The sequence below is a fragment of the Eulemur rufifrons genome, chromosome 28, assembly GCF_041146395.1.
Source record: "Eulemur rufifrons isolate Redbay chromosome 28, OSU_ERuf_1, whole genome shotgun sequence".
NCBI lineage: Eukaryota > Metazoa > Chordata > Mammalia > Primates > Lemuridae > Eulemur > Eulemur rufifrons.
This window is the reverse complement of record NC_091010.1, coordinates 48,121,139-48,148,100: the sequence shown is the minus strand read 5'-3', so window position 1 is coordinate 48,148,100 and position 26,962 is coordinate 48,121,139. Positions and strand designations below refer to the sequence as shown.

General features: G+C 36.0%; 1 protein-coding gene across 1 annotated transcript in view; it reads right to left on the bottom strand.

The window, feature by feature from the left end:
- BTRC (beta-transducin repeat containing E3 ubiquitin protein ligase) overlaps positions 1-26,962 on the bottom strand; it is a 157,936-nt gene that overhangs the window by 103,825 nt on the left and 27,149 nt on the right. Inside the window, exon 2 of the mRNA XM_069459999.1 lies at positions 7,502-7,609. Coding sequence (XP_069316100.1) covers positions 7,502-7,609 — 108 coding nt within the window. The remainder of the gene's footprint in view (positions 1-7,501; positions 7,610-26,962) is intronic.

The following is a 26,962-nucleotide window of genomic DNA, read 5'->3' as shown; positions in this document are numbered from 1 at the left end:
CGAGGCGGGTGGATTGCTCAAGGTCAGGAGTTCGAGACCAGCCTGAGCGAGACCCCGTCTCTACTAAAAATAGAAAGACATTATATGGACAACTAAAAATCTATATAGAAAAAATTAGCCGGGCACGGTGGCGCATGCCTGTAGTCCCAGCTACTTGGGAGGCTGAGGCAGTAGGATCGCTTAAGCCCAGGAGTCTGAGGTTGCTGTGAGCTAGACTGACGCCACGGCACTCACTCTAGCCTGGGCAACAAAGTGAGACTCTGTCTCAAAAAAAAAAAAAAAAAAAAAAAAAAAAAAAAAAAAAAAATTGTAAAATTAAGTCTTCCACACATATACAGAATAATGCTTAATTTCCCTAATAGTATTCCATTTTAACATTTTACTTTGTATATGGTAAAATTTAGTCAACTTGTAAGCATCTTTAGGTAATAATATACATTATCTCTCCTGAATTTAACCCCCAACAACTGCAAGCTTTGACAAAGGACCTTAGCTAATTTTAAAATATCATATTTTCACTTGGCTCAAGACTTCCTTAAAATTACTAGCTATACTTGACACCTAAAATATGCTAAGGTCATATACATCTACTTATATTCTTATTGTTAGAATTTCATTTCTCTTTCAGTATCTAAAGAAAAATAAACAATCCTATTCATCTGTTTTTAAGCACTTTCTCTCCACTGCTCATTCTCATTTAATATTATAGATTATAAGATCACTATTTGCTGAGGATTAGCAAACGATTCCATAAAATACATCTACTATTAATCAATAGAAATCCTTTTAATCACTTATATACTTTCCAGAATAAACCAATGGAATGATGAAAATAAAAATATGTTCAAACTAAATGTATCCTCATAGAATCTATTTAAGCAATTTTTCAGCATCTTCTCTGTCACTAGCTTAAAATGTGCAGTTTGAAACGTCAAAGAACAAACTATCCCAATGTTGTAGTTTCAATTTGAATTACTGAGGATAATCCAACAAATTAAGCAATGGCCTCATAGTTTTTCCTTCTCTATTGTTACGAGAATTTTGATTTCTTAAGATGCTTAGAAAAAAAGGCCGTGAGGCTATTGCTGAGACATTTCCTTAAACACATTTGTCAATATTATTAAAAATAAGTATTCCTACTGGGAAAACAACTTTGAAGTATTACTTGACTATCTCTTTTAAACTTAAAAATATACTTTACTCTATGACCCAGCAATTCCACTCTCAGGTATTTACCCAAGAGAAATAAAAATACATGTCAAAGAAAGATTTACACAAAACTGTTTTTGGTAGCTTTCTTCATAATACGCAAAAAACTGGAAACAATCTGAATACCTATCAATAAACAAATGTATAAACAAATTGTGGTGAACTAAAACAATGGAATATATTCAGCAATAAAAAAGAACTACTGATACACCCAACATGAATAAATCTCAAAAGCATTATGCTGATAGGAAGAAAAGTGACACAAAAGAATGCATCTTATATGACTGATTTATATGAAGTTCAAGAATAGGCTAAACTAATTTTGAGTGACTAATCAGAACAGTAATTGCCCATGGGGGACATGTACTAACTGGAAAGGAGTGTAAGGAAACTTTCTCAGATTATGGAAATGTTCTATTAAATATATTTTGAGATTGAGGTAGGTTACACAAATGTATACATCTGTCAAAACTCATCTAAGAGTACACTTAAGAGCTGTGTTTTCCACTATATGTAAATTTTACCTAAATAAAAATCTAAGTAAGTAAAAATAAAAACCAAATCAGAAAGATACAAATGTACTAAGATTGTTATAATTTCTGTAGTGGGAATAGGAAGTACTAGATTCTGTTTCTGCTAATTAGTCAACCAGCAATATCAAGCACATGTGTATGCTGAGCCTGACATAGAACAAATTATTGAATTAATAGGATAAAACCTGCACATAAGCCCATGACTTCCATTTTTGCTACAAAAGATATAATAATGATCTTGCTGAAGATAAGCCAAGAAAAATAAATATTCATAGTTATAACAATGTTGGGAAAGCAAAATTTTCTCATCAATACCTGAACCAAGAGTAGGCTTCCTTACAATACAGAATTGGACTACACACTATGAAAAAAATAAGATTTACTAGCATACTGTTTTATAGCAAAGTAGACAACAGTATTTACTGGAAGCCTTCAAAACTAGTCCTCCATGCATTTTTTTTTTTTTTTTTTTGAGAGTCTCACTTCATCACCCTGGCTAGAGTGCAGTGGCATTATCACAGCCACTGAAACCTCAAACTCCAAGGCTCAAGTGATTCTCTTGCCTCAGCCTTCCGACTAGCTGGGACTACAGAAACGTGCCACTACACCCAACTGATGTTTTCTATTTCTTGTAGACAGCAAGCAGCTAATTTTTTCTATTTTTTGTAGAGACGGGGTCTCGCTCTTGCTCAGGCTGGTCTTGAACTCCTGGCCTCAAGCAGTCCTCCTGCCTTTGCCTCCCAGAGTGCTAGGATTACAGGTATGAGAGCCACCATGCCCAGCCTCTCCATGCATTTTTTCCTAATAAAACTCAATCTGCTAGACAGTGTTTTAAGGACTTAATATAAACCAACTCATTTAATTCTAACATCAACCCCTATAAGATAGATACTATTATTATCCCCGCTTTACTGATAAGGAACTTGAGGTATAGATAGGTCAAGTGCTTACACAAAGGTCCCACCTAGAAAATACCAAAGCCAGGCTCAAATACCAGGCAATCTGACACCAGGGACCATGTTCTTAATCACCCATACCATACACTGATCTTCATGTGTAAGATGTTGCTTACGCATCTTTTTCTGCCTATGCCACACAATTTCACTCCTGCAATATAATTCAGGCCCACACATCCAATTTATTCTTGAATCTTTCAGAAAAATCTCTAAACCAATCTTTCTCCAGATATACTCCAGAAGTAGTAACTTATGAGGAGATGTGGTAATTTTTTAAAATAAATATTTGTTAAGTTTTGATCAGGATCAGATAGAGAAAATCTTGACAGTGGTGGTGAATTTGTTCAGAATTCTATACTACTGACCCTTTCATTTTGCCTAAAGACTTAAGATCACTTTAGGCCAAATAAAAATTTGAATTTTTTTTTTTTTTTTTGGTGCCTTGGTGTCCAAGTCAGAAGATTTTAACTTGTACAATTTTTAATTATGTATGATTATTTTTACAACTTGTCTAATTATGGTCCAAACCATCCATATTCACTGAGCACCAAACTACTAAAATGCACTCAAGGGGGCACGGTGGAGGTCAATAGATAAGCGATTGCTTCTACTTTCAAGGAATTTTTCTAATATAACATTTCTCAAATTAAGCTAGGATATATTGACTACCTAGGGTCTACTGAATTCCCATGCCCATATCCAGGGGTGGGAAGCAGCATGTAGGTAGCAATGTATGATAGTTGTATCTCACTGTGGTTTAAATTTGCATTTCCCTGATGACTAAAAATACTGTGCATCTTTTCGTGTGCTTATTTGCTATTTGTATATACTCTTTGGTGGTGTATCTATTCAAATTTTTTGCCTATTACTTTATTTCATTTATTTATTTTTGACACTATTGCACCACCTGAAGTGCAGTGGCCTCTTGTCTCAGCCTCCCGAGTGGCTACAACTATAAGTATACGCCACTGTGCCTGGCTGCCCATTATTTTATCAGGTAGTTTATCTTATTGTAAGAGTTCTTTATGTATTCTGAATACAAGTATTTTATTAGATATGTATCTTATAAATGTTTTCTCGCAGAAGTTTTCAAAATAGTGAAGTCTAATTTATCAGTTATTTTTTTAAGGGGTCATATTTTTTGTGCCTTATCTAAGAAATCTTTGCCTAACCCAAAGTTGTAAGTGATTTTTTCCTCCCACATTTTTCGATTAGTTTTATATTTTAGCTCATATTTAGGTCTATAATCCATCTCAACTTAATTTTTGTATATGGTACAGTATAACAGTTGAGGTTCATTGTTTTGAATATGGATATCCAATTGGTCCAGCATGATTTGTTGAAAAAAACTGAGACCAATGGATTTTAAGATATCACAGGAAGTTCGCTGATTAGATTTCAGATCCTATACTGCAATTAATCTTTAAGAAATTACAATTACCTGAAGAAGATATCAAAATACCTTTCCCTTTTCAAACTATGTATCTGTGCCAGGCCAGATATTCCTCAAATATTTCAACACGAATAACATACCACAGCAGATTGAATGCAAAAGCAGATATGAGATTCTAGCTGTCTTTTATTAATCCAGATATTAAGGAGATTTTTAAAAATGCAATACAATGCCAGTCTTAATTTTGGGGGGAAAATATATTTTTTATACAAATGTTATTTGTATTATATGCCACAGGTTAAAGTGAATTAATAAATATTTAAATTTTTTCTCAGTTCTAAATTCAACTACAGTAAATATGAATAGATAAAATCCACATAAACAAAAGCACTTTAGGGTACTTAATAATTTTTAAGAGTGCAAAGGGGTCCTGAGGCCAAAACCAAGTTGCCATCATCTCTCTCCTCAATTACTGAAATTATCCTTCTTATAGCCAGAGTAATACATCTAAATGCAACTTCTCATAGCTAGAGTAATGAAAATCTTATTAGATCAAATTGGTGTTTAAATCCCTTCAGTGATTTACTAATCTTAGCATCAAGACTACCTACTTTCGATGGCCCACAAGTCCTAAGTGATCAGCTTCTCTAGTCTTTTTTCACTCCATTCTCCCTTTTTCTTTATTGTCTCAAACAATGATCTTGTTTTCAGTAGGATCCTTAAATGCAACAAGGCTCACCTGTCCTTGGAGCCTTTGCACTGGCTCTTCCTTGTGCCTGAAATGTTCCCTCTCCTCTCCTCCCTTTTGGCTTGTTAATTCCTATTCATTCTTCAGATCTTAAACATTCATTACCTGGCCCTCCTCACCCCAACCCTCACGTTAAATCAGTCCCCTCTGTTATATATTCTTACAGCTACTTGCACATTTTCTACATAGAATTTATCCGTTTGGGAGATAATGTGATTTTTTTTTTTTTTTTTTCTTTCTGAGACAGGGTCTTGCTGTCGCTCAGGGCTAGAGAGCAGTGGCATCATCATAGTTCACTGCAATCTCAAACTCTTGGGCTCAAGCCATCCTGTCTTAGCCTCCCGTGTAGCTAGGACTACAAGTGCACCCCACCATGCCCAACTAATATTTCTGTTTTTTATAGAGACAGGGTCTTGCTCAGGCTGGTCTCGAACTCCTGGCCTCAGCCTCCCAAAGTGTTAGGATTACAGGCACGAGCCAGTGTACCCAGCCATGATTTAATAGCTCTCTTGCTCATTTCACAATACAAATATAATAATCATGTATAACTGTTAAATAAAATTTTGCCTATATATCCAAGATCAATAGTTTTTATCAGATTCTCAATGGGCTGCATGATCACTGTGTAGTAAAGAATTAACCTTCTCCAAAGAGAGCTCTGGTTTTTGCCATTGGCTACTAGGAGATTGTCTCTAGGTCCCTGGAACTCCTTGCCTGATAGCTTTAGTACTGGACAAATATGATTCATGTTGGAGGTGTTGAGCACAACTTATCAGTTCCAACAGCAGAAAGAAACAGAGACTAAAGGCATTAGTGTTAGCTATGGGAAAATGGCTGTAGACTAAAGGTCAGCCACATGGGCAGTATGTGATTGCCCCTCAATGCAAACTCTAGACACCAAAGGCTTGGGTGAGTTTCATGGTTGGTAATGCTCTGCGTTTATTGTCACACACTGTGGCTGGGAGGCCGTAAGCCATCCCTAACTCCCATGAAGGGAGGATGATAGTAAGTTCTACAGTTGGGACTCCTCCCAGATTCTGCTCTATGTGTCTCTTCTTTTGGCTATTTTTAACCTGTATCCTTTCCCTGTAATAAACTGTTGAGTATAATTGCTTTCAGTGAGTTCTGAATCCTTTCCAGCAAATTATCAAACCTGTGAGTGGTCATGGAGGCCCCTAAACTTGCAACCGGTTTCTGAAGTGGGGGAATTACAGTTCTCTCAGACTTTGCAGACTGGCTAAACTCACTGCAACGCAAAAAAAATCTAAAAAACCAATAGGCTAGACTAAGGTTCCTCAAGGGCAGAATCCTATGTCAGTATGATACATAATTAAAACATGAGAAATTTCACTTTGAAATAAATAGACACTCTCTGGACATTAATACTCTCTAGTGATAGCAATCATGTTTATGATGATGATGATAAAAAGCAGGAACCATTACTACATGCCCTTACTATAGGATACATTTACAGATAAGCAAACAACTTGTTCAAGTTCATACCACGAGTGACAAAGACAACATTTAAGACCTGATTTGACTAATTGTAGAGCCTACACGCTTTACTATATGGTATCTCACAGTACAAGCAAATGAAGTTTAATATTAAATTTTGCAAAGGAAAAATTAAAATTTCTACCATTACCATTAGTAAAATAGCATCATTAAAGACTAGCAACTGTTAGTACAGGTCAGGAATATGGAATACTTAAGCCCCCCCTTTTACGTAAGACTTAGTCATAAGCATTCTGCTACTTACAGCTTGTCTTCAAAATTCTTCTAAATAGAATGTGAACTACATAGGTTAAAAAAAAATATAAAAACAAATTTGGTGTGCATTACTATAAATGCTAAGCATAAATTCCAAATAACTGAGGTGGACAGATAACACTCTGGCAAGAAAACTATCACACAGTACATACTAGATTACCCTAATCTGTAAGCAATGGGCACCAAGCTTTTTCTTACATTTTTGTCTACAATTTTCCATTTTCTTCTTCTATAGTTTTCTCTCACATCCTAGAACTGATCTCCTGCCCTCTAAGAAAGGCTGAGGAGAACTAGAATCCATCAATCCATGCAAGACCAGCTGGACTGTCTCAAGCGGAATATTGTACCCAAAGGTCTCAAAGGCCTTTTCACCTTGAAACTAGAACCATTAATCAAGATATAAATAAAACAGCTTATAGAAAAAAAGACATATATAGTAGTATAATAACCAGGAGATACTCTGAATAGAGCACTTTATATTTTCAGTAATTGTAAAAAAAAAAAAAAAAAAAAAAAAAAAAAAAAAAAAGAAGATGATGCTCAGGCAACTGATGACATTAATTGACTTTACGTAGGTCCAGAACAAACATTACATATTGAATTGTTATTTATTGAGATTACTATCATTCTGCCACTAGATATGAAAACCGACAGTCAAATTGTGCTATGTCAATTTTAGCAAACCAATCATGATAAAATGTCTTAAGAGTGGATCGTTCTGGACCTACATTAAAAATTAATCATTAAAGGAGTATTGAGTGATATGAAATACAGGCAATATATAGGAGAAAAGGTGAATATAAGTAAAGCATGGGAAAAGAGGAGGGACATACTAATGAATTAGACACACACACTAATGCCCGCAAATAACCCACAGAGACAGAGAAAGTACCTGGAAAGCTGTGAGTGCGCCAGTCCCTGGGTTATACAGGCATCGCAGCGAAGGCATGCTGTCCGCCAGGCTGGAGCAGCCCAGCCACAGAGACCTGGGCATAGAGCACTGCAGAGAGAGGACAACTATGAGATGGGACAGTATGAGACAGGATGGCACAGATTACAGGAATTTTCAAGGCTTGGCTGAATGCAATATTCCAGTTGCAGCTGGCCTTTATGACAGAAACATCTTCAAGAAACATACTACTTATTGGTTCTAACCCCAGAGAGAAACGCAAAGGGGCACTAGTGGTCAAAAAGCAAGGGGTAAAAAAGAAGTTATAGGTCAAAAAACCAAATTCTTAGGTGAAATTTTTGTCCCTATTCTTGTATGTATGAGTCTAAAGGAAATCTATTTCTTAATTCAATTGATCAATTCTTTTCTTCTATATACCTCAACTCATTTCCCATAAATTCACCATAGGGTGAAATATGGTACAGACTAAGTAGAAAGAGGAATAGAGTTCACCATGGCATTATAATATTTAATAGAAAACAAAATACTATAGGAAAGTGAAGATTTTTTTTCCTTAAGAAGGAAAAGAAAAAGTATGGTATCCCTATGGCTTTGACAGCAACCAACTCTGAACAGTTTGCATATGTTTTATGTATCTTGTTAGACTGCTATTCATTGACCAAAAATGTAGTTACCATAGCAGCTGCCTCTTCATCTTTCCAGATGGATTAAAGTGGGGGTGGGGCAAGAAACAACCCAAACAGAAGGGAAAACAACAAAGAAAAAAGAGAGACAGGGACATAGAGAAAGAGAGATAGAGAGAAAACTCAAAAAGCTGCTGGTATTAAAACTTTCTAAATAAAAAAAAAGTACATGCAAATGTGTGTATATATATAGAGAGAGACAGAAAGAGAGAGAGAATTAAGTAGGGGAAAAAGGTAGAAAGTACAATTTCTAGTAACTCTATATAAACAATATTGGCATTATTGCACCTATAGCTTATAAGACAATACACATTTCATAACAATTTTTACATTATTCATGTTTCTCTAAAAGTACTCGAGACTCAAGTTTTGTCCCACCAACTTGAGAATGCTATTACTGTCTAATAATAACCAAAAAACTAATTACCTAATCAGAGCACATATAAAAACAGGAATGCATATTTTTAAATATTATGGTCAATATGGGTGACATTAACTTTAAATTACAGATTTTGAAATATTTAATATCATAGGTTTTTTTCCTTCTTAGAACAGTATAGTTATAGGAATTAATACTTGGAAGCAAAATGTGGTATTCATTGTTGACACCATTTATAGTTGATAAAAGGATAAAGGGCTGCAAAGAACTCCAAAAATTGATCTGACCTAGACCCCTGCTTTCAGATCATTATTCTCATTTTATAGTTTAGGCAATTGAAGCCCAAGAGAAATTGGTAATTGTCCATGATCATGAATTTATACAGTAAAGAAGTAGGGACTAGAATCCTGGCCTATTGCTTCCTAGTACAGAACTCTTCCTCCTGCCTCCATCCGTCCCCAGGTCATAAAGTAGACATCAGGCTTCAAAAGAAAGGTATCTGCTAAAGGCATTGCTGGATAACATAACAAGTAAAACAGCTAAGCTGCTTTGAACTACTATAACAACCTCCCAACTTTGTTCACTGTTTCCAATGTTTCTTCACCTCAAGCTACAATCCATTTTACAAACAGCAGCTAAATAGAACAAATAATTGTCTTCACTTTCTTTTCATGTCGCTTTCATCAATAATTCATAATGGCTCCCCTATCTGCTGCATGAAATCCAAGCACTCTATCAATCTGAACATTTTTCTGCTGCCTATGTCAACTCACCTTCTCTGTCCTTCCAATTGACCCTGGCACTCTAGCTAATATTTAATATTAATATAATTAACATATTAATTAATATAACGTTGATACTTTGCCCAAATTCTCATCTTACTCCTACTCCTTTAAACTTTCAATTGCCTTCTCCCTCTCACTCTGCCAATCCACATCTGCCATTTCCGTAACTCCTTAAAATTATGTATACTAATTTCAGTCTCTTCCAGTGGTTCTTAGTATTAATAGCAGAGATTCTCATATAGGAAAAAGGTAAGAGAAGAGAATGAGGAAAATGAGGTAAAAAAAAAAAGCTTCCTTCCCCTTGAGAAACACTGTTCAACTGCTGTTCTACACTGGAAGCATCAAGAATGCTTTACTAAAATAATTTCTAAGTGCATGACATAGAAGTTTTCTTAAGGCTAATTTTTTTTTCTTTTGAGACAGAGTCTTGCTCTGTTACATGGACTAGAGTACAGTGATGTCATCATAGCTCACTGCAACCTCAAATTCCTGGGCTCAAGTGATTCTCCTACCTCAGCCTCCCAAGCAGCTGGGGACTACACACATGCACCACTGTGTGCCTGGCTAATTTTTCTTTCTTTTCTTTTCTTTTTTTCTTTTTGTTTTATTTTTTGTTGTTGCTCAGGCTGGTCTTGAACTCCTGGCCTTAAGTGATCCTCCCACTTACGCTTCCCAAAGTGCTGCTAGAATTACAGGTGTGAGCCACTGCTCCCAGCCACATAAAGCTAATGTTTTAATCATTTAGTCAATAAATATTTACTGAATGCCTTCCTTGTCATAGGTACTATTTGTGGGCCCTAGGACTAGAACAACAAACCAAAAAATAAATAAATAAATGAAATAATCACAAAAATCCCTGTCTTCATGTAACTTACATTCTACTGAAATTCTCTCAACTTTAAATTCTTCTGTATTAAAAACCCTTAATGTAAAAGAAATCTGTTATTATGACTATCTCTCATTGGTAATGAGAGACAATGTACATTATTAAGCAGCTGGCTAAAGTTGTGGGTAAGTATGGATAGAAGAAACTCTATAGTCATTCTGAAGTACTGAATTTGAGAAAAACAAAGATAAATGGGAGGGGAAAAAAAAGAGTATGGAAATACCGAAGAGCAAATAATGGAAGAAAATGGAGGACGCACTGGAGGATGGTTTGTCACTTCTCCCTCTTCCCTTCAGAAGGGGGCAGGTGGACCACATACTTCTAGCCATACTGAAGCCACCTGCATGATGTACAGCACCGTTGAGTCTAGAAGCTAATCAGAAGCCCTTCATCCACAGACTTGGGACTCCTTTTTTTTTTTTAATTAAAATATACATATTTATTTGTATTTGTGAATGTTCCTTTGTAAGTTTTTAAAGGCATTCCTCTTATGAATGATTTGTCTTTTCCATTTTACATAAGAATCTGTGTTACTTTTGTGACATGTACTTGATAAATTATTATCTGAGTTTCCTTATTGTTACTCATTCTAAGCTGTTCCTCATTCATTCATCCCTATCCTCCATCAAAACTCCTAACAACTAAGAATCTGAAAGGGCTTACTCCACCCCCTAAACTAAAATTCCAAAATAAAATTGTAATCAATAATGAGCCACACACACCCAGGAAAGATACTATCTAGACATACCAGTGTGGTTTCCAAAATAGCATTAACTTGCAAACACCACACAGAGGATGCATTCCCGATTATTACAAGTCAATTGGTGTGGGTATGAAAATTGCACTTGAATATAGTCAGATGTGCACATTACCATAAGATTTTACATATTATGGCTCAATTTAAAAACTAATTTTCAAATTGGTTTGAATTGTAACAATTAATCCTAGCCATACTGGTAAATGCCACTTAAAAGCACTGAGGAAAAAATATAATTACAAAATAAGTGGGGTAGGCTATAACTTTTACTCTACCTTTTTCCCTTTTATCTTCACATTTAGGAATATTTTCTAAATGAAGGGGAAAATCAAAGGAAATTTGGGCAATAAAGTAACAGCGGAAAGGACTACCATTTTGTTCGCTATCCTTATGCATTCTATATTGATTGGTGAATTTCTGACAAAGATGTAAGACTTTTTTTTATCAACTTCAACATTTAATAAGTAATGTCCTTTAAAACTTACCTTTAAAATACCCAAAAAGTACATAGTTTTCTACTTAAAGTTTAGGCTGCTGTTGCTGTTTCTCCTTCCAAATTATATTCAAATTCCTGCTATTTTCTTTCTACACTTAGAAAAAAAATTTAATTAAAACAGATCAGGTTCTAAACTAAGCTACAATCTAGCCACCACATTCTCATGTTTAAATATTTAACTTATATTAACTGTTAAAGAACTTGTGAATCACCTACTCCTCAAAGGCAATCTCAAAACTACAACAAAGTTTAGTTAATAGATGTGCTTGCATCCTACACAAATCCCTCCCTGCACAACACATATTAGTTTCTTCAGCTCAGTTGTCATCTAACCTCACCCCAATTGACTCTCCTTTGCAAAATCAAAGAAAGTTGAAGACTAATAATATATTACAATTGTTATTATCCAACTGCGTGACTTCATCAGCTTTTTAAAAGCATACAGAACATTGGACAATTTAAGAAAGGCCTGAACGTGTTTTCTACTACCTGAAAGAATCAGAAAAAAAGATTAAAATGTTGCAACAAAGGGCCTCCAGTGGTTCAAGAAGAATATAGTATCTAGTGCCCATCAGGTTCAATGGCACAAATTCATTTACACAGAGAAGAGTGAAAATCTCCACTCCTCCCCCTACACTTCGCTGCCTGGAGTAATGTCACAGATCCTCTTCACTGATAGAGGGCCCTGCAGGCAAGGGGCTGGCCTCAGCATTTATTATATGAAAGCTGAATGACAAAATCTCCTAAACTCAGGTCCCTGTTGGTCAACTTCTAGGAGTAATAGAAGCTATAATAATCAACAATAAAAAGATTGCTGCACTGAGAGTTTATGTATCCTTAAGCCATAGAATAGAAGAATTCCCTTTTCAATACTATATCAACTAAAAAATTCAGAGAGAACTACAGTATTACATAGGCCATGTAATACTTTCAGACTCTACCTATACAAATTCAATGGTTGCCTCTTAAGACTCCCAGCTTAGTTCACTTCAAAAATAAAATTCCCACCTGTCACATAGGATAATCATATATGCCCAACCTTGCTGCACAAGGTTGTGATGAAACTAAAATGCAGCTTCTAAAAGCTGCAAAGTGCAAAAGAAAAAAATATAAAGTGGTATTATTACCAAAAACAGGCTTCCATGAATGCCACTTGCATTTCAAAATGTTCTGGGAAGCCATTATGAACTACAGACCATGGAATCAATAAAGTCATCCACCAATCAAATATTTATTTTTCAATACCAGAGTGGACAGCAATGGAGCACAAGGAAAGGAGAACTACAGTTTATCAGGCATAAATTATTTGCCAGGCATTATACTAGATCTCTAAAACACATTATTTCATTTAATCATTACGACCTTGTCAAAGAGTTATTATTAATAGTATTTCCACTTTAACAGGAGAGTAAACTTGAGTTCAGAGAAGTTACAGAGACTAAATGGCAATGGCAGAAATAAGATCCCAATGTATTTGTCTCCAAAATTCACAGACTCACCACTTCAAAGACCTGCTCTCGGGAAGTTTACACTCGATTTTAAAGAGACTAATTACTAACAAACAGTAACTACCAAGAAAAATATAATAACATACTAAATTATGTTAGATGATAGCTGCTATTAGTTTAATTTTCTAATATTTAGAAAAGTTCAGTCACAGGCTTTAATTTTATTGTAGTGCTTTTTAGTGTATATAAGTTAATTATATATTTGCCTCCGTTAGCAGTTGTAGTCCTCAGAGATGTGATTCGTGTCTTACTGTTTTTTATCTCCAGTGTCTGGTCACAGTAGACATTCAATAAATGTGTGTTTAATGGTGAGAGATCAGTGACAACTACATATCAAAGAAAAGTAAGGAAGCCTTGTATGCTTATGTTATGAGAAAACAGACAAAATAATACTCACTGGTTATATTACTGACTCTGCTCTAACTAGACTGGAAGGTATGTGTTGGATAAGACTCTTTCACAAATCATTATCTTATTCACCTGTGTAACCTAGTACAGTAAATAAGACACAAAGAGGTTAAATAAATTACCAAAAATTGATGGGTAGCAAAGATGGGATTCAAAACTAGATATTCTGACTACCTAGGACAGTATTACATCAAAATGGCACTTAAAAATTCAGACATGGAGTTATCTTGTTTATTAAGAAATGGGGAGCCAAATATGGTTGAGGGGCACTGGAATGACTATAGAAACTAAAGAAAAGAGGCCACCCAAGAGGCTGTTGTATTCATCAAAGTAATGGCCATGAAGATGACAAATGTACATCAAAAGAAGGATCAACAGGACTCATTCACTGACTATAAGGAAAGAAGGGGATGAGTTAGAAACAACTCCAAGATTTCAAACTTAAATGACTAGAAAAATAGTAGTGGCAGTGACATCCCCTGGTAAACTGAAATTAGTTTGGGTGTGGGGGTAGATAAGTTCAGAAATCATGATTTTGAGGTGATAGTAAACTTCTAGAATGTAAGTAAAAATATGACATGAAAGCTTAGATATAAACCTGTAATAATTACACAGGACTGGGAGTGATTGACTACTGTGTAAGTTGTAACACATTAGGTTAAAAGCATTTGCTATACAAATACTAGTGAGTTTTTTCAAAGTAAAATTTAATGGATACCTCTCCCCCTTCTCCTTTCCTACCTGAACAATTCAGTTCAACAGCTATTAGGTGAGTACAGGCTAAGCAGGCATCAAGCTGAATGGCAGGGGTGGCTATAGTGGCCCAACACAGGCTTTTGGAGACCAAGGAGCATGAGAAGGGTGGCCCTGAGGGGACAGGGGCCTGGCATAAAGTTTCAGGGCCTAGGTAGAGTGATAGGGAAAAATCAGCCCAGGGGGTGATAGAGCCCTAGTGCATTAAGGAAGGCTCCCACATAGGAACTGGAACAGCAGCAGTGAGCAAGATGATGAGGGTGTGCACCCATGGTGGGCAGGAGGTGGGGGAGTGGGTCACAGTGAGGGTTCCCCAGGTGGGCATAAGAAGATATGCATTAAGGGAAGGAGCGGAAGTAGTCCAGCAGCGCTTTAGACCCAATGGGGTAAAGAGAGTGGAAGGGGCAACCCAGTGCAATCTGTCAGATCCCAAAAGGGTGAGGAAGGCATACATGTGAAGCATGGGGTGGGAAATGGAGAGAGAGATGAGTGAACAACAGGAGATGGGTTATATAGGAGGATCGACCAAATAAAGGTGATAGACCAAATATTGATAATAAGAGCTAGGTTTCTCATAATCAGAAGGAGTTTTAACAGAAAGCTAGAATAAATATTAATACTGTGTTGCTGAACTAGAATTGAAGATGCTGTTGTGAGCTCAAAGCTTAAAATATATAGCAAGAAATTTCTACATAAATAATGTATGTATATATGCACACATGTATTCTCTCTCTCTCCCCCCACCCCAGATCTATTAAATGAGGTCCTGGGAGCAACTTAACAGAAATGGGCAGTACTTTAATGATTCAAGGTACTACCTGCCATTAAAAGGAACTGGAGCCCCTTAGAACAATGGCAGATTCCGGGCTTGGACAGGAAAGTTTAAGATGAGCTTAGAATAACTTCTTCAAGGCTCAAAGAATGGTGGAGACATGTCAGAATGACACAGGGGGCCAGAATGCAAGGCTGAGACAAGTTAAATCTGGGACAATTTGAACATCAAACTATATAATGAACATAATAATGAATTATAACTGTGGCAAGCAAACTCTAACATGCCCCCCAATAATTCCCACCTCCTGGTATTCATACTCTTGTATAAGCCCATTCCCTTGTGAGTGGGATAGCCTAGTACCTTGCACCTAACTAAGAGAATATGACAAAGGTGGTGGGATGCCATTTATGATTAGGTTACATTAAGACTGTAACTTCACCTTGCTGATACTCTTTTGCCTTCTTGGCTTGCATGGTTGGATGAAGTGATCATACTGTAGCAGTCCAGGTGGCAAGGAACCTGAGGGTAGCCATGAGTCAACAACCAGCTAAGAATTGAGGCTCTCAGACCAATAGCCCTTGAAGAAAAGAATTCTGCCAATGACCATGTAAGCTTGTAAGTGGATTTTTCCCCAGTCAAGCCTTAAAATGAGATCCCAGCCCTGGACACCTTGATTATAGCCTTGAGAGAGATCCTGAAGCAAAGACCATGGTCAGCTGTGCCCAGACTCCTGACACAAAGAAACTCTGAGGTATTATATGTATGTTAAGTTATGGATATGTTAATTGGCTTGTGATAATCATTTCACAATGAATATGAACACAAAAACATCATTGTACACCTTAAATATAATTTTTATTTGCTGACTATACTGCAATAGAGCCAGGGAGAAACAAAAGAAAAAATATATATATTTGGCAGGAAACACAGATGTGAGAAAATTCTAGAAGAGGCCTAAACTACTGCCAGGGTATAGCAAGCCATCAATTTAGGAGTTGGCACTCTGAAATATTGGTGCTCATGAAAACTTAAAAATAATTATGAAGTTTCTATGTATTTTGGGAGCATTTATTATAACTATTTGCCATTTAAAGGATAAATATAACTCACTTGTAAATCCCACCCCAAAAAATATGAATAAATATGTGTTGTGTGTTATTATAAGCCACTGAATTTGTGGTAATTTGTTATGTAATAGATAACTAATATAATAATCCACTGAATAAAATAGAAATCTCTGACTCTAATAATGATATAATACCTCCCCACAAAATATTTAATCATTAAAGAGAAGGAAACGAACTTTACAGTGGGAAAAAAGCCTTACTGACATCTTAATCAAGTGATTAACATTAAAATCACCAATAATGAAACAAACTAAAATCATGCGTCAACTAATGGTATGCAATAAAAACACAGCATCACCTTTGTGATATTCCTGTCAGATACCCAACCTGGAACTGATCATGAAAAAACATCAGAAAAGCCCAATCTGAAAAACATTCTATAAAATAACCAACCTATAATACTCACCCCAAACTAAAGGAGACTAAAGAGACATGACAACTAAATGCAACATGTGATTCTGGATTAGATCTTTTTGCCATACAGGACATTTATTGAGATTTCTAGAGAAACTTGAATAGGGCCTCTGGATTAGAGGACAATAAAGTACCAATATTAATTTCTTCATTCTGATGGCTATTATTGGGTTATACAGAAGCATGTTCCAGTTTGTAGGAAATACACATCAAAGAATTTAGGGGTGATGGGACATCATGTCAGATTCTTATTCTCCAGTGGTTTATGGAAAAAAATGTTATTTGGCTGAGCAAGGTGGCTCACACCTGTAATCCCAGCACTCTGAGAGGCCAAGGACAGAAGATCGCTTGAGGTCAGGAGTTGGAGACTAGCTTGAGCAAGAGCGAGACCCATCTCTACTAAAATAGAGAAAAAAATTAGCTGGGCAACTAAAAAAAAAACAGAAAAAAATGTTATTTGCATTTTACTTGCAACGTTGAAGTAGTTTGAGAATGTCTAAACATAAAACATGGAAAATTAATTAATAAAAATATATATTGGGATTTTGCTTTTGGCTATGCTTTTTTAAATTTATTTTTTATCTTTTTTCCTTTGGCCACATTACTGAAAAGCTTTAATGTAATTGTTAGCACACTAAATTTCATGCAGAAAAGACAGCCATAAAACTAAATGAAATAAAACTGTTTGAAGGCATCAGAGAACAACTTATCCAGACAAGACTTTAGGGGCTAAGACCCCAGGCAGAAGGGCAATGTATGATGTCAACATTCTGTCCACAATTTTCCCCAGGCATTTGCTGACTCCTAAGTTTTATATGCACAGACTAAGATGCTGAAAAACCAATTTAAAGTAAATTTTAGTAGTATCATGATGCTGTGGAGCTAAAAACTGGAGTATAGGGCCCACCTAGGATGAGTTACCCTGGTAAAAAACTCAGGCTTTCAGCTGACACCATGGAAAGAACTCAACGAACCAGAAAAAAGAAGGGCACCAAAAATAGACATGCCTCAACTGAACCAAACAGACATGAAAAGATTATTAAACACTCTCTGAAGGACAATATTCAGTCTCTAATATTTTCATTAAAAAAAATCTAGCATTCAATAAAAAAAATTATCAAGCATTCAATGCAAAGGAATCAAATGACCAAATTAACAAAGAAAAACCACTGGAGAAAAGCAATAAAAACAGAAAGACTCAAATAGCCAAAAGGTGGAAAAAACTTAAATGTGCATCAATGCATGAGTAGATAAAACAAAATGCAGTATATGCATACAATGGAATATTACTCAGTCTAAAAAAGGAAGCAAACTCTGACACATGCTGCAACATGAATGAACCTCAAGAACATTATGCTGAGTGATATAAGCGTGTCACAAAAAGACAAATACAGTCATATGTCACTTAAGGACAAGGATACCTTGAGAAATGTATCATTAGGTGATTTTGATGTTGTGGCAACACCACAGGGTGTACTTCCACAAACTTAGATGTTATAGCTTACTACACACCTAAGCTATGTGGTATAGATAGACTATTGCTCCTAGGTTACAAACCTGGACAACATATCACTATACCAAATACTATACCCAATTGCAACACAATGGTTAGTATTTATGTATCTAAATATATCGAAACACAGAAAAGGTGTAGTAAAAATATGGTATAAAACATTAAAAATGGTATACCTGCATAAGGCAATTACCATGAATGGAGCATGTAGGGCTGGAAGTTTCTCTGGGTGAGTCAGTGAGTGAGTGGTAAGTGAATGTGAAGGCTTAAGACATTACTATGCACTGTTGTAGACTTTATAAACACTGTACACTTACGCTACATGAAATTTTTAAAATATATATTTCTTTATTCAATAATGAAATTTTTATTTTTTGAGGCAGAGTCTCACTCCATTGCCTGGGCTAGAGTGCAGTGGCATCAACATAGCTCACTGCAATCTCAAATTCCTGGGCTCAAATGATCCTCCTGCCTCAGCCTCCCAAGTGGCTGGGACTATGGGCGCTGTTACCGTGCCTGGCTAATTTTTTCTATTTTTTTAGTAGAGATGGGGTCGCCCTCTTGCTCAGGCTGGTCTCGAACTCCTGACCTCAAGCAATTCTCCCACTTTGGCCTCCCAGAGTGCTAGGATTGAAGGTGTGAGCCACGACATCTGGCCATCTTTCTTCAATTATAAATTAACCTTAGTTTACTTAACTTTCTTACTGATAAATTTTAATATTTTTAACTCATTGACTCCTTTGTAATAACACTTAAAACATAAACACATTGTACAGATGTATAAAAATATATTCTTTCTTTATATCCTTATTCTATAAGCTTTTTTCTGCTTTTAAATTTTTATTTCTTTTTACTTTTTAAACTTTTTTATTACAAACTAAGACAGAAATGCACACGTTAGCCTAGGCCCACATAGAGTCAGGATCATCCTCCATCTCCACATCTTACCCCACTGGAAGGTCTTCAAGGGCAATTAACACACATGGAGCTGTCATCTCCTCTGATAACAATGCCTTCTTAGGAAATACCACCTCAAGGACCTGAGGCTGTTTTAATATTCTTTTTATAAACAGAAGGAGTACACTCTAAACTAACAATAAATAGTATAGTATGGTAAATACACAAATCAGTAATAGTTGTTTATTATCATTATCAAGTGATATGTACTATATGACAGGCAGCACAGGAGGTTTGTTTGCACCAGCATAACCATAAACACGCAAACAACGCGTGGCACTACGATGACCCAACAGCTACGATGTTACTAGGTGATAGGAACAGTTCAGCTACATTATAATCTGATGGGACCACTGTCCTACACAAGGTCTGACATTGTTCACAACATCATTATATGTGGCACATAACTGTACTGTATGAGTCCACTTATATGAGTTATCTAAAGTAGTCAAATTCAGAAAGTAGAAAGATGGTTGCCAGGGGCTGACAAGGGTGCAAGAATGGGGAGTCATTGTTTAACAGGTATTGAGTTTTACAAGAGAGAAAGTTCTGGAGGTTGGTTGCACAATAATGTAAATGTACTTAAACTACTGAATTGTACACTTAAAAATGGCTAAGACGGCAAATTTTATGTTATGCAAATATTAACACAATTTTTTAAAAAACAGCCCCCAATGTGATAAATATTGGAATTACCAAAAACAGGCTTTAAAATGAGCATAAAATACTCAAGAAAATATGAAAAAATGAAGAGTTGCACCAGAAAACTGGAATCTATAACTGAAAATATATAACATGAAAACTCTGTAACTAAAAAAATATAAACGTTGAAATTAAGAATTGATTAGATGTTTTAAGAGAAGATTAGAAACAAAACAAGTGAGAATTAGTGAAAAGGAAGATAGGTCAGTAGAAAAACCACTAGACTGAACCAGAGATAAAAGAAAAACCCTGAAAAGAACATAAGAGATATAAATGACACAATGAAAAAGTGAACACGTGTATTTGGACTCCCAGAAGGAAAAAGGTAAAGAAAACGGGGCAAAAGCAACCCTTAAGAAGATAATAAAAATTTTCAAAAACTGATGAAAGGCCAGGTGTCGTGGCTCATGCCTGTAATCCTAGCCTTTGGCTCATGCCTGTAATCCTAGTCTTTGGATTACAGTGGGAGGCTGGAGCAGGAGGATCACTTACAGCCAGGAGTTCAAGACCAGCCTGGGCAACTCAGTGAGACCCTGGTCTCTACAAAAAATAAGAAAAATTAGCCAGGCATGTTGGTATGTGCCTGTAGTTCCAGCTACTTGAGAGGCTGAGGCAGGAGGAACACTTGAGCCCAGGAAATGGAGGCTGCAGTGAGCTATGATGACACCATTGCACTGTAGCCCTGGTAACAGAGTGAGACCATGTCTCAAAAAAAACAATCAAATAAACAAAGAAAGCCTAATGAAAATCATCAAGCCACAGACTCAAGAATCTCTACAAACATATAAAGCAAGCATCTTTTCTATGCCTTGGTGAACTGTCCTAAGTTTAGATCTGCTTCTAACATTTTATCCTTTGTATAATACTTTTAATGTTATGAAATATCTCCAGGAGATCTTTTAATATATAGTTTTTTCCTCTGGGACATCTTCATCTTTTTCATCATTAACCACTTTCCTCATTTATGTATTAAGTATACCTTCACTAAATACCTCTGGCTGCATATCTAGTGTCTATCAAATGATAGCAGTGTCAATATTCCTATGGTCAGCTATTTCTTCTATAACTCCATTTCTATTTCAATCAAATTTCAATTAAAGTGTTACTTTTTTGTTACTTTGTTTCATCTCTGTAGGCCAATTTCCACTTTTGATTATTTTTGTTAACTATCAGGTAGGCTTACCACTAGGAAAGAAGACAACACGCTATACAATTTGTTGTCTGTACATAAAGTTAATAACATGTGCAGTGACTATTCACTAACAGATTTTGAAGTAAGTGATAAGCATCAATTTTTCACATAGTAATCTGTGGGCTGCATAACTAGCAACGAAGTCTGTACTTTACCATACTCAGTTAACATACTGTGGTAAATGAAATTAAAACCATGGTGTTGGGGAACTAGTGTTATTTAACTAAACTGTAATAACTGAAATCTGTACATATTGGAGCTGTGCAAAGTGAGGACTCCCAGTACATTAAATTTAAATAAAATAGAAACTCTGAGTAAAAGAAGAACACAAGACCTAAGCTCCCACCCTAAGGGAATTACTAAGTAGTAGGCTAAACCATCTAGGTTTGTTTAAGTACACTCTATGAAGTTTGCACAATAACAAATGTGCCTAAAGACACATTTCTCAGACAACATCCCTGTCATTAAAAGATGCATGGCCGTATGTATATATTAATACATACATATGCTGTGAAATGTAAATATTAGCAGGTAGACTGGGAAAGAAGACTTTTACATAGCACTAAACCAATAATCAATTTATCTTATTATTCTTCCAGTATCTACCATCCTGGACTACAATCTGAAACCCAAAAGTGGGTATTGGTGTTGGTAAAGAGAGCTCCAGAAAAAGCACTCTAGAGTTGTAGTTCAAGGAGTGAATAAGGGATATCCTAACACTCAGACAGAATGTAAAAATCTCTCATTTTTCTTTAAAGTCCTCTCCATTTTCTCCAAGCAATCCCATGACGAAAGGAGAGACCTACCAAAGCCTAACACTTTGAAGTAAGGAAATCTGCTGATCAGAGGAATTGTGATCCTAAAAGAGTGAAGCAAAACCTCATTGCTTTTTCCCCTCCTCTATCCTCCCATCACTTAGCCCCAGATTCAGTAACATACACAAGATTAAATAAAGCCCTAGCTTTCTGGCTGGAGGACTGAATAAGGAAGCCTCAGGGAACCAGATAGTACTAGAGAAATCAAGAGGTAGGAACTCAAGAAAGCAATCCTTTAAAGTGGTTAATAAACTCCTGTGTTCACCAACAAACTGTACATGGGTGAATATAACCCAAAACAGCAAGCTATAGACTTTGAGAACCAAACTACAAGATGGACCACCATCCAGATTCCAGACTGGCCAATGAGTGGCACACACATGGAACACATCTCAACAGTACTGCAAAGGCTTTCAAAATGTAATAGAGGCCGGGCGCAGTGGCTCACGCCTGTAATCCTAGCACTCTGGGAGGCTGAGGCGGGTGGATCGCTCAAGATCAGGAGTTCAAGACCAGCCTGAGCAAGAGCGAGACCCCCGTCTCTACTAAAAAAAAATAGAAAGAAATTACCTGGCCAACTAAAATATATATAGAAAAAATTAGCCGGGCATAGTGGTGCATGCCTGTAGTCCCAGCTACTCGGGAGGCTGAGGCGATAGGATCGCTTAAGCCCAGGAGTTTGAGGTTGCTGTGAGCTAGGCTGACGCCATGGCACTCACTCTAGCCCGGGCAACAAAGCAAGACTCTGTCTCAAAAAAAAAAAAAATAATGTAATAGAGACTGAAACCACAATCCTACAGAAAGCTAAACTTGCAGGCTGAATCCAACTGGGTTGAGTGAGTGATAAAATAAAAATATCAAATTTTTAATCAGATTTAAACAAAATTCAGTGTCTAATAATACTAAAAATGTCAAGGATACAGTCCAAATATTATTCAGGATATCAAAAAGGGAGAAATTTTTCAACTGGTATCAACAGATGCCAATACCAAAATGAAACAGATGCTGAAATTAACTTTAAAGACAAAGAATTTAATATAGCTAGCATTAAAATGTTCCAATAACTAAGGGCAAACATTCTTGAAAGAAAGAATGAATCAACAAAGAAACAAAAGATATAAAGAATAACTAAATGGAAATGTAAGAACTGACAACAACCAAAATTTTAAAACTCATTGGATGGGCTCAATAGCAGAATGGAGATTACAGACCAATATCCCTTATGAACATACTGCCAAAAATTCTCAACAAAATACTGACAAATAAAATCCAGCAACACACAAAAAGGATCATACACCATGACCAAGTGGGATTTATCCCAGAAATGCTAACAGCCGATGCTTTGAGTCCTGAAGGTATTCTAATACCTAGCTCCAGGTCCTTGTGGGGCCTGACCACACATTTTTTTCCTTTTAGTTCCATGAACTATCTCTGTTTCCTTAAAATACCTGCCCCTTCTTGCTCACGGGGAGAATGAAGCAATCTGTTACTTGAAACCAAAAGTACTTGATGAAGACAGAAATATAATTTTAAAATGAGTATTATCCCCAGAGTAGACACCATGGGAAGCTATACTTATTCCAACAATGCCATCAATGCTCAGGAAAAAATTTTTAATTTAAGCCTTCCAAAATAAAACTAGATTGACTTTATGAGAGCTAAATGAGTCCCTGCTTTTAAAGAGATTATAATCTAGTAGAAACAATGAGATTTAAAGGTTTAGCCACCACAAGTTAACATTTACAAACACTAGAAAACACTAGGCAAATTAAGATTAAAATGTAAAATGTTACTAGTATGATATTACCGTTAGGCCATATTAACTCATACTATTCTTATAACCTCTAGATGCCTAGCCCACAGTTGTATCCATAGCAGAAATGTTCAAGAAATCCCTGGTGAAATGAATTGTTGAATTATCATGACAACTAAGAGGAGGCATGACCCTAATCCAGGAATTAAGTCACCAGGTTCTGGTGCAGGCTTGAGCAGTTCACTTAATTTCTATGCACCTCAGCTTCTCTGTTGGTAAAGTGTTGATTAAAATATTTCTGGTGGTGCCTAACACCAATAAAATTCCCAAATTCTGTGATTTAAGTCCATCTACAATACTTCTAATATAGATTTTTTAAAAAATAGGAATTAGTAGTTTCACCACAAAACTTGGACTAAAAGGGATGGAAATCCTTTTAAACAAGAAGTGGGGAGAGGGAATGGCTCCTGATGCTTATTTAAAACTGCTAAAATTTGGCTGCCTTCTAAATTCATTATTAAGTAGGCAATTAGTCAAATATAACACACTGATAAACTAGAATTTTGAACAAACAAATGCTTTAAAATTCTAATAACTATGCATAAGCAGTAAATTATTCTTACTTGAATTTCTACTGCTTTGTAGAGCAGGGTTACTAAGTACATAATTACATAAGAGAGCCACCCAACTTCCAAAGGAGCCATTCCAGTGAATTGTGTAAATAATATGCTTTAAAAAAACATAACCTCCTCACATATGAATTTAGATTTACCAGATATGGAGTAGCTGTGTACCTGGGAGACTAGAACACAGTCTTAAAAAGCCCTTCCTAATTATGAATTTACCAGAGAGACTAGAATGACCCAAAGCAAATTAATATGTAGACTTTTTTTATAACTTTCGATAAAAACACTTTCACTATTCTGCTTCAGTGCAGAAAACAAAAGATCTTAAAAGTCACTGGCTTGAGATAAGAACTCCAGAGCATAAGAAAATGACCAAATTTTTCTAACATCAATGTTCTGTTTTTCTTAATTACTCAGTATTTGTGTTTTACTTTTCTTTCGTTTGTATCAACATAAGTTCTAAATATCTGGTCTATGACTGAATTTACTGTAAGACCGTTGAATTTGAAAGAATAAAATAAAAAATTGTTTTTAATCACATAAATTATTCAACATTAGCAGGAAGCAGGGCATCATAATAATGCCTAGATGCCACATGTTTTCTATGCCAATAAAAGTCATTTTTAATACCCATCAATAGGAAACCGTCTTAATAAACAAACTTATGCATTCAGCCAGGTAGTATCTTTATTCTCCTCATAACAGAACAAGAAGTAAGGATGTTCACTTACACTTTCTTTGACACATTATTAAAAGTAACCTTATGCTAAATAAAGAGAATTCCTGTTTTTTAAGTGCTCATTCACTTGGTAAGAATAAAACTACAATTACCTCAGATTAGTTTTTACACACTCAATTGTCTACACATGTACTTAAAGACCTTTTAAATCATGCCACAAAAAAATTATTTGGTTACACTAGAATTTCATTGCATTAAATTCAAGTCAAATCCCACTGCAATAAGCTCTAAGGGACTGTCCAAATTCTTTTATTGCCCTAGAATTTATTGCATTAAATATGATTTGAAATAACTAGGCCACCAGCTGAGGCCTGGGAATCATGGGGTTACACAACAATTTTTGATGATGTGGAGTTGGCCTATCCACAAATTTCAAATGATCACAGAGTTCATTGGGAGGATTAGGCTTTATGTATTTCTGAGAGATGGAGGGTAGGGAAGAAAGAAAAGAGAAGGGAAGAGGAAAAACAAAAAAGAAAAAAGAAAAGAAAGCTCGGCATTTGCCACACTTTTTTTTCCCCAAATGGATTTACATGTTTGTTCAAAGGAGTTGCTATGACTCAAAAAAGGCCAGTGTCATGTTAATAATCCACATATTAAGGACAGGCTGGCTGCCACATGAGAGATCAGAGCTCTTCTCCCTCACTTCCCAGGCAAAAAGTGCAAAAGAAGCCACAGAGTAAAATCCTTTGATAGGGAGAAGAGACAAACCCTCACACTAAACTTACGGATCATCCTCCTCTACAGATGTGTTTGCTCTAACAATGAGTTCAAAAGGGAGCTTTTTTCGTAAGGAGAAGGAAACTCTCTCTCATGAAAGGATCCCCTGATATCTAACAATATTTCAATGACTGCAAACCAAGTTTCCCAGCCCTCTTGAGTACTCCTTAATTTAACTTTTGTGTAGGAGTAGAGAAAAGAAAATTACTTGCTCATTAGAAAGAGAATAAATGCCTACATAAATAAATGCAACCATATTACATCTGATTTCCTGGGCACCACAGACTAGCAGAGAAAAGAAACTCATTTTCAGCAGTGTGTTTACTTCACTGTTTGCAAATCACTGACTGATTGGCAGCTACAATATATGAAATAAATAACCATTTCAAAGACCAAGTGTCATGTTCCCTGGTAAGTAACAAAAAATGAACATGATCTACCTTCCCCATCCAGTTTATGGAATATAGCAGCAGAGTAAGTTTATTGGGTATTTGATTACTTGGTATGTTGTGAGGACATTTTCTATGATGGTATGGTTATTATTGAGGTAAGATAAGAAATTCTCCTTTCTCTCAGGACATTAGTATTAAGACTTACATATTCACAAGAAGGACACAAAATGAATATTTCTGAAGCAAGTGAAATATGACAAGAAATTGTGAAATGGGGAGTGATGAGTATACCTAATAATTTTTTTCTTCCAGGAAAATAAAGTACCTGATTTTCCAATCCAATTTATCATAAGCCAAGATGCAAAATAGTAAATCTCAAATGTACAATCTGATGATATTGCCCACTTTAGACACCAATCTAAAAATCAGTGGATCAGATTTTAATGTAAAACATTTTAACAGATTTACAAAGTAGCTATAAAATCTTCTTTTCCAAGATAAGTTAGAAGACAGGGAGATTCACATCCATATATTGTTAAATCCCAATGACACTACCCTATCTTGGCACAATAGAATATAAACACTGATGGTCTTTCATTTTCAAACTCCTTTACAAAATGTTGGCTAACTTGTTAATGCAATCTTTGAACTGTTTGCTGGGTATCTGAACCATTTAAAAGCCTAAGCTTGGCCCGGCGCGGTGGCTCACGCCTGTAATCCTAGCACTCTGGGAGGCCGAGGTGGGCGGATCGTTTGAGCTCAGGAGTTTGAGACCAGCCTGAGCAAGAGCGAGACCCCATCTCTACTAAAAATAGAAAGAAATCATATGGACAGCTAAAAATATATATAGAAAAAATTAGCCGGGCATGGTGGTGCATGCCTGTAGTCCCAGCTACTCGGGAGGCTGAGACAGGAGGATTGCTTGAGCTCAGGAGTTTGAGGTTGCTGTGAGCTAGGCTGACGCCACGGCACTCACTCTAGCCTGGGCAACAGAGTGAGACTCTGTCTCAAAAAAAAAAAAATAAAAGCCTAAGCTGTGTGATAAGTCATAAGTCACATACAT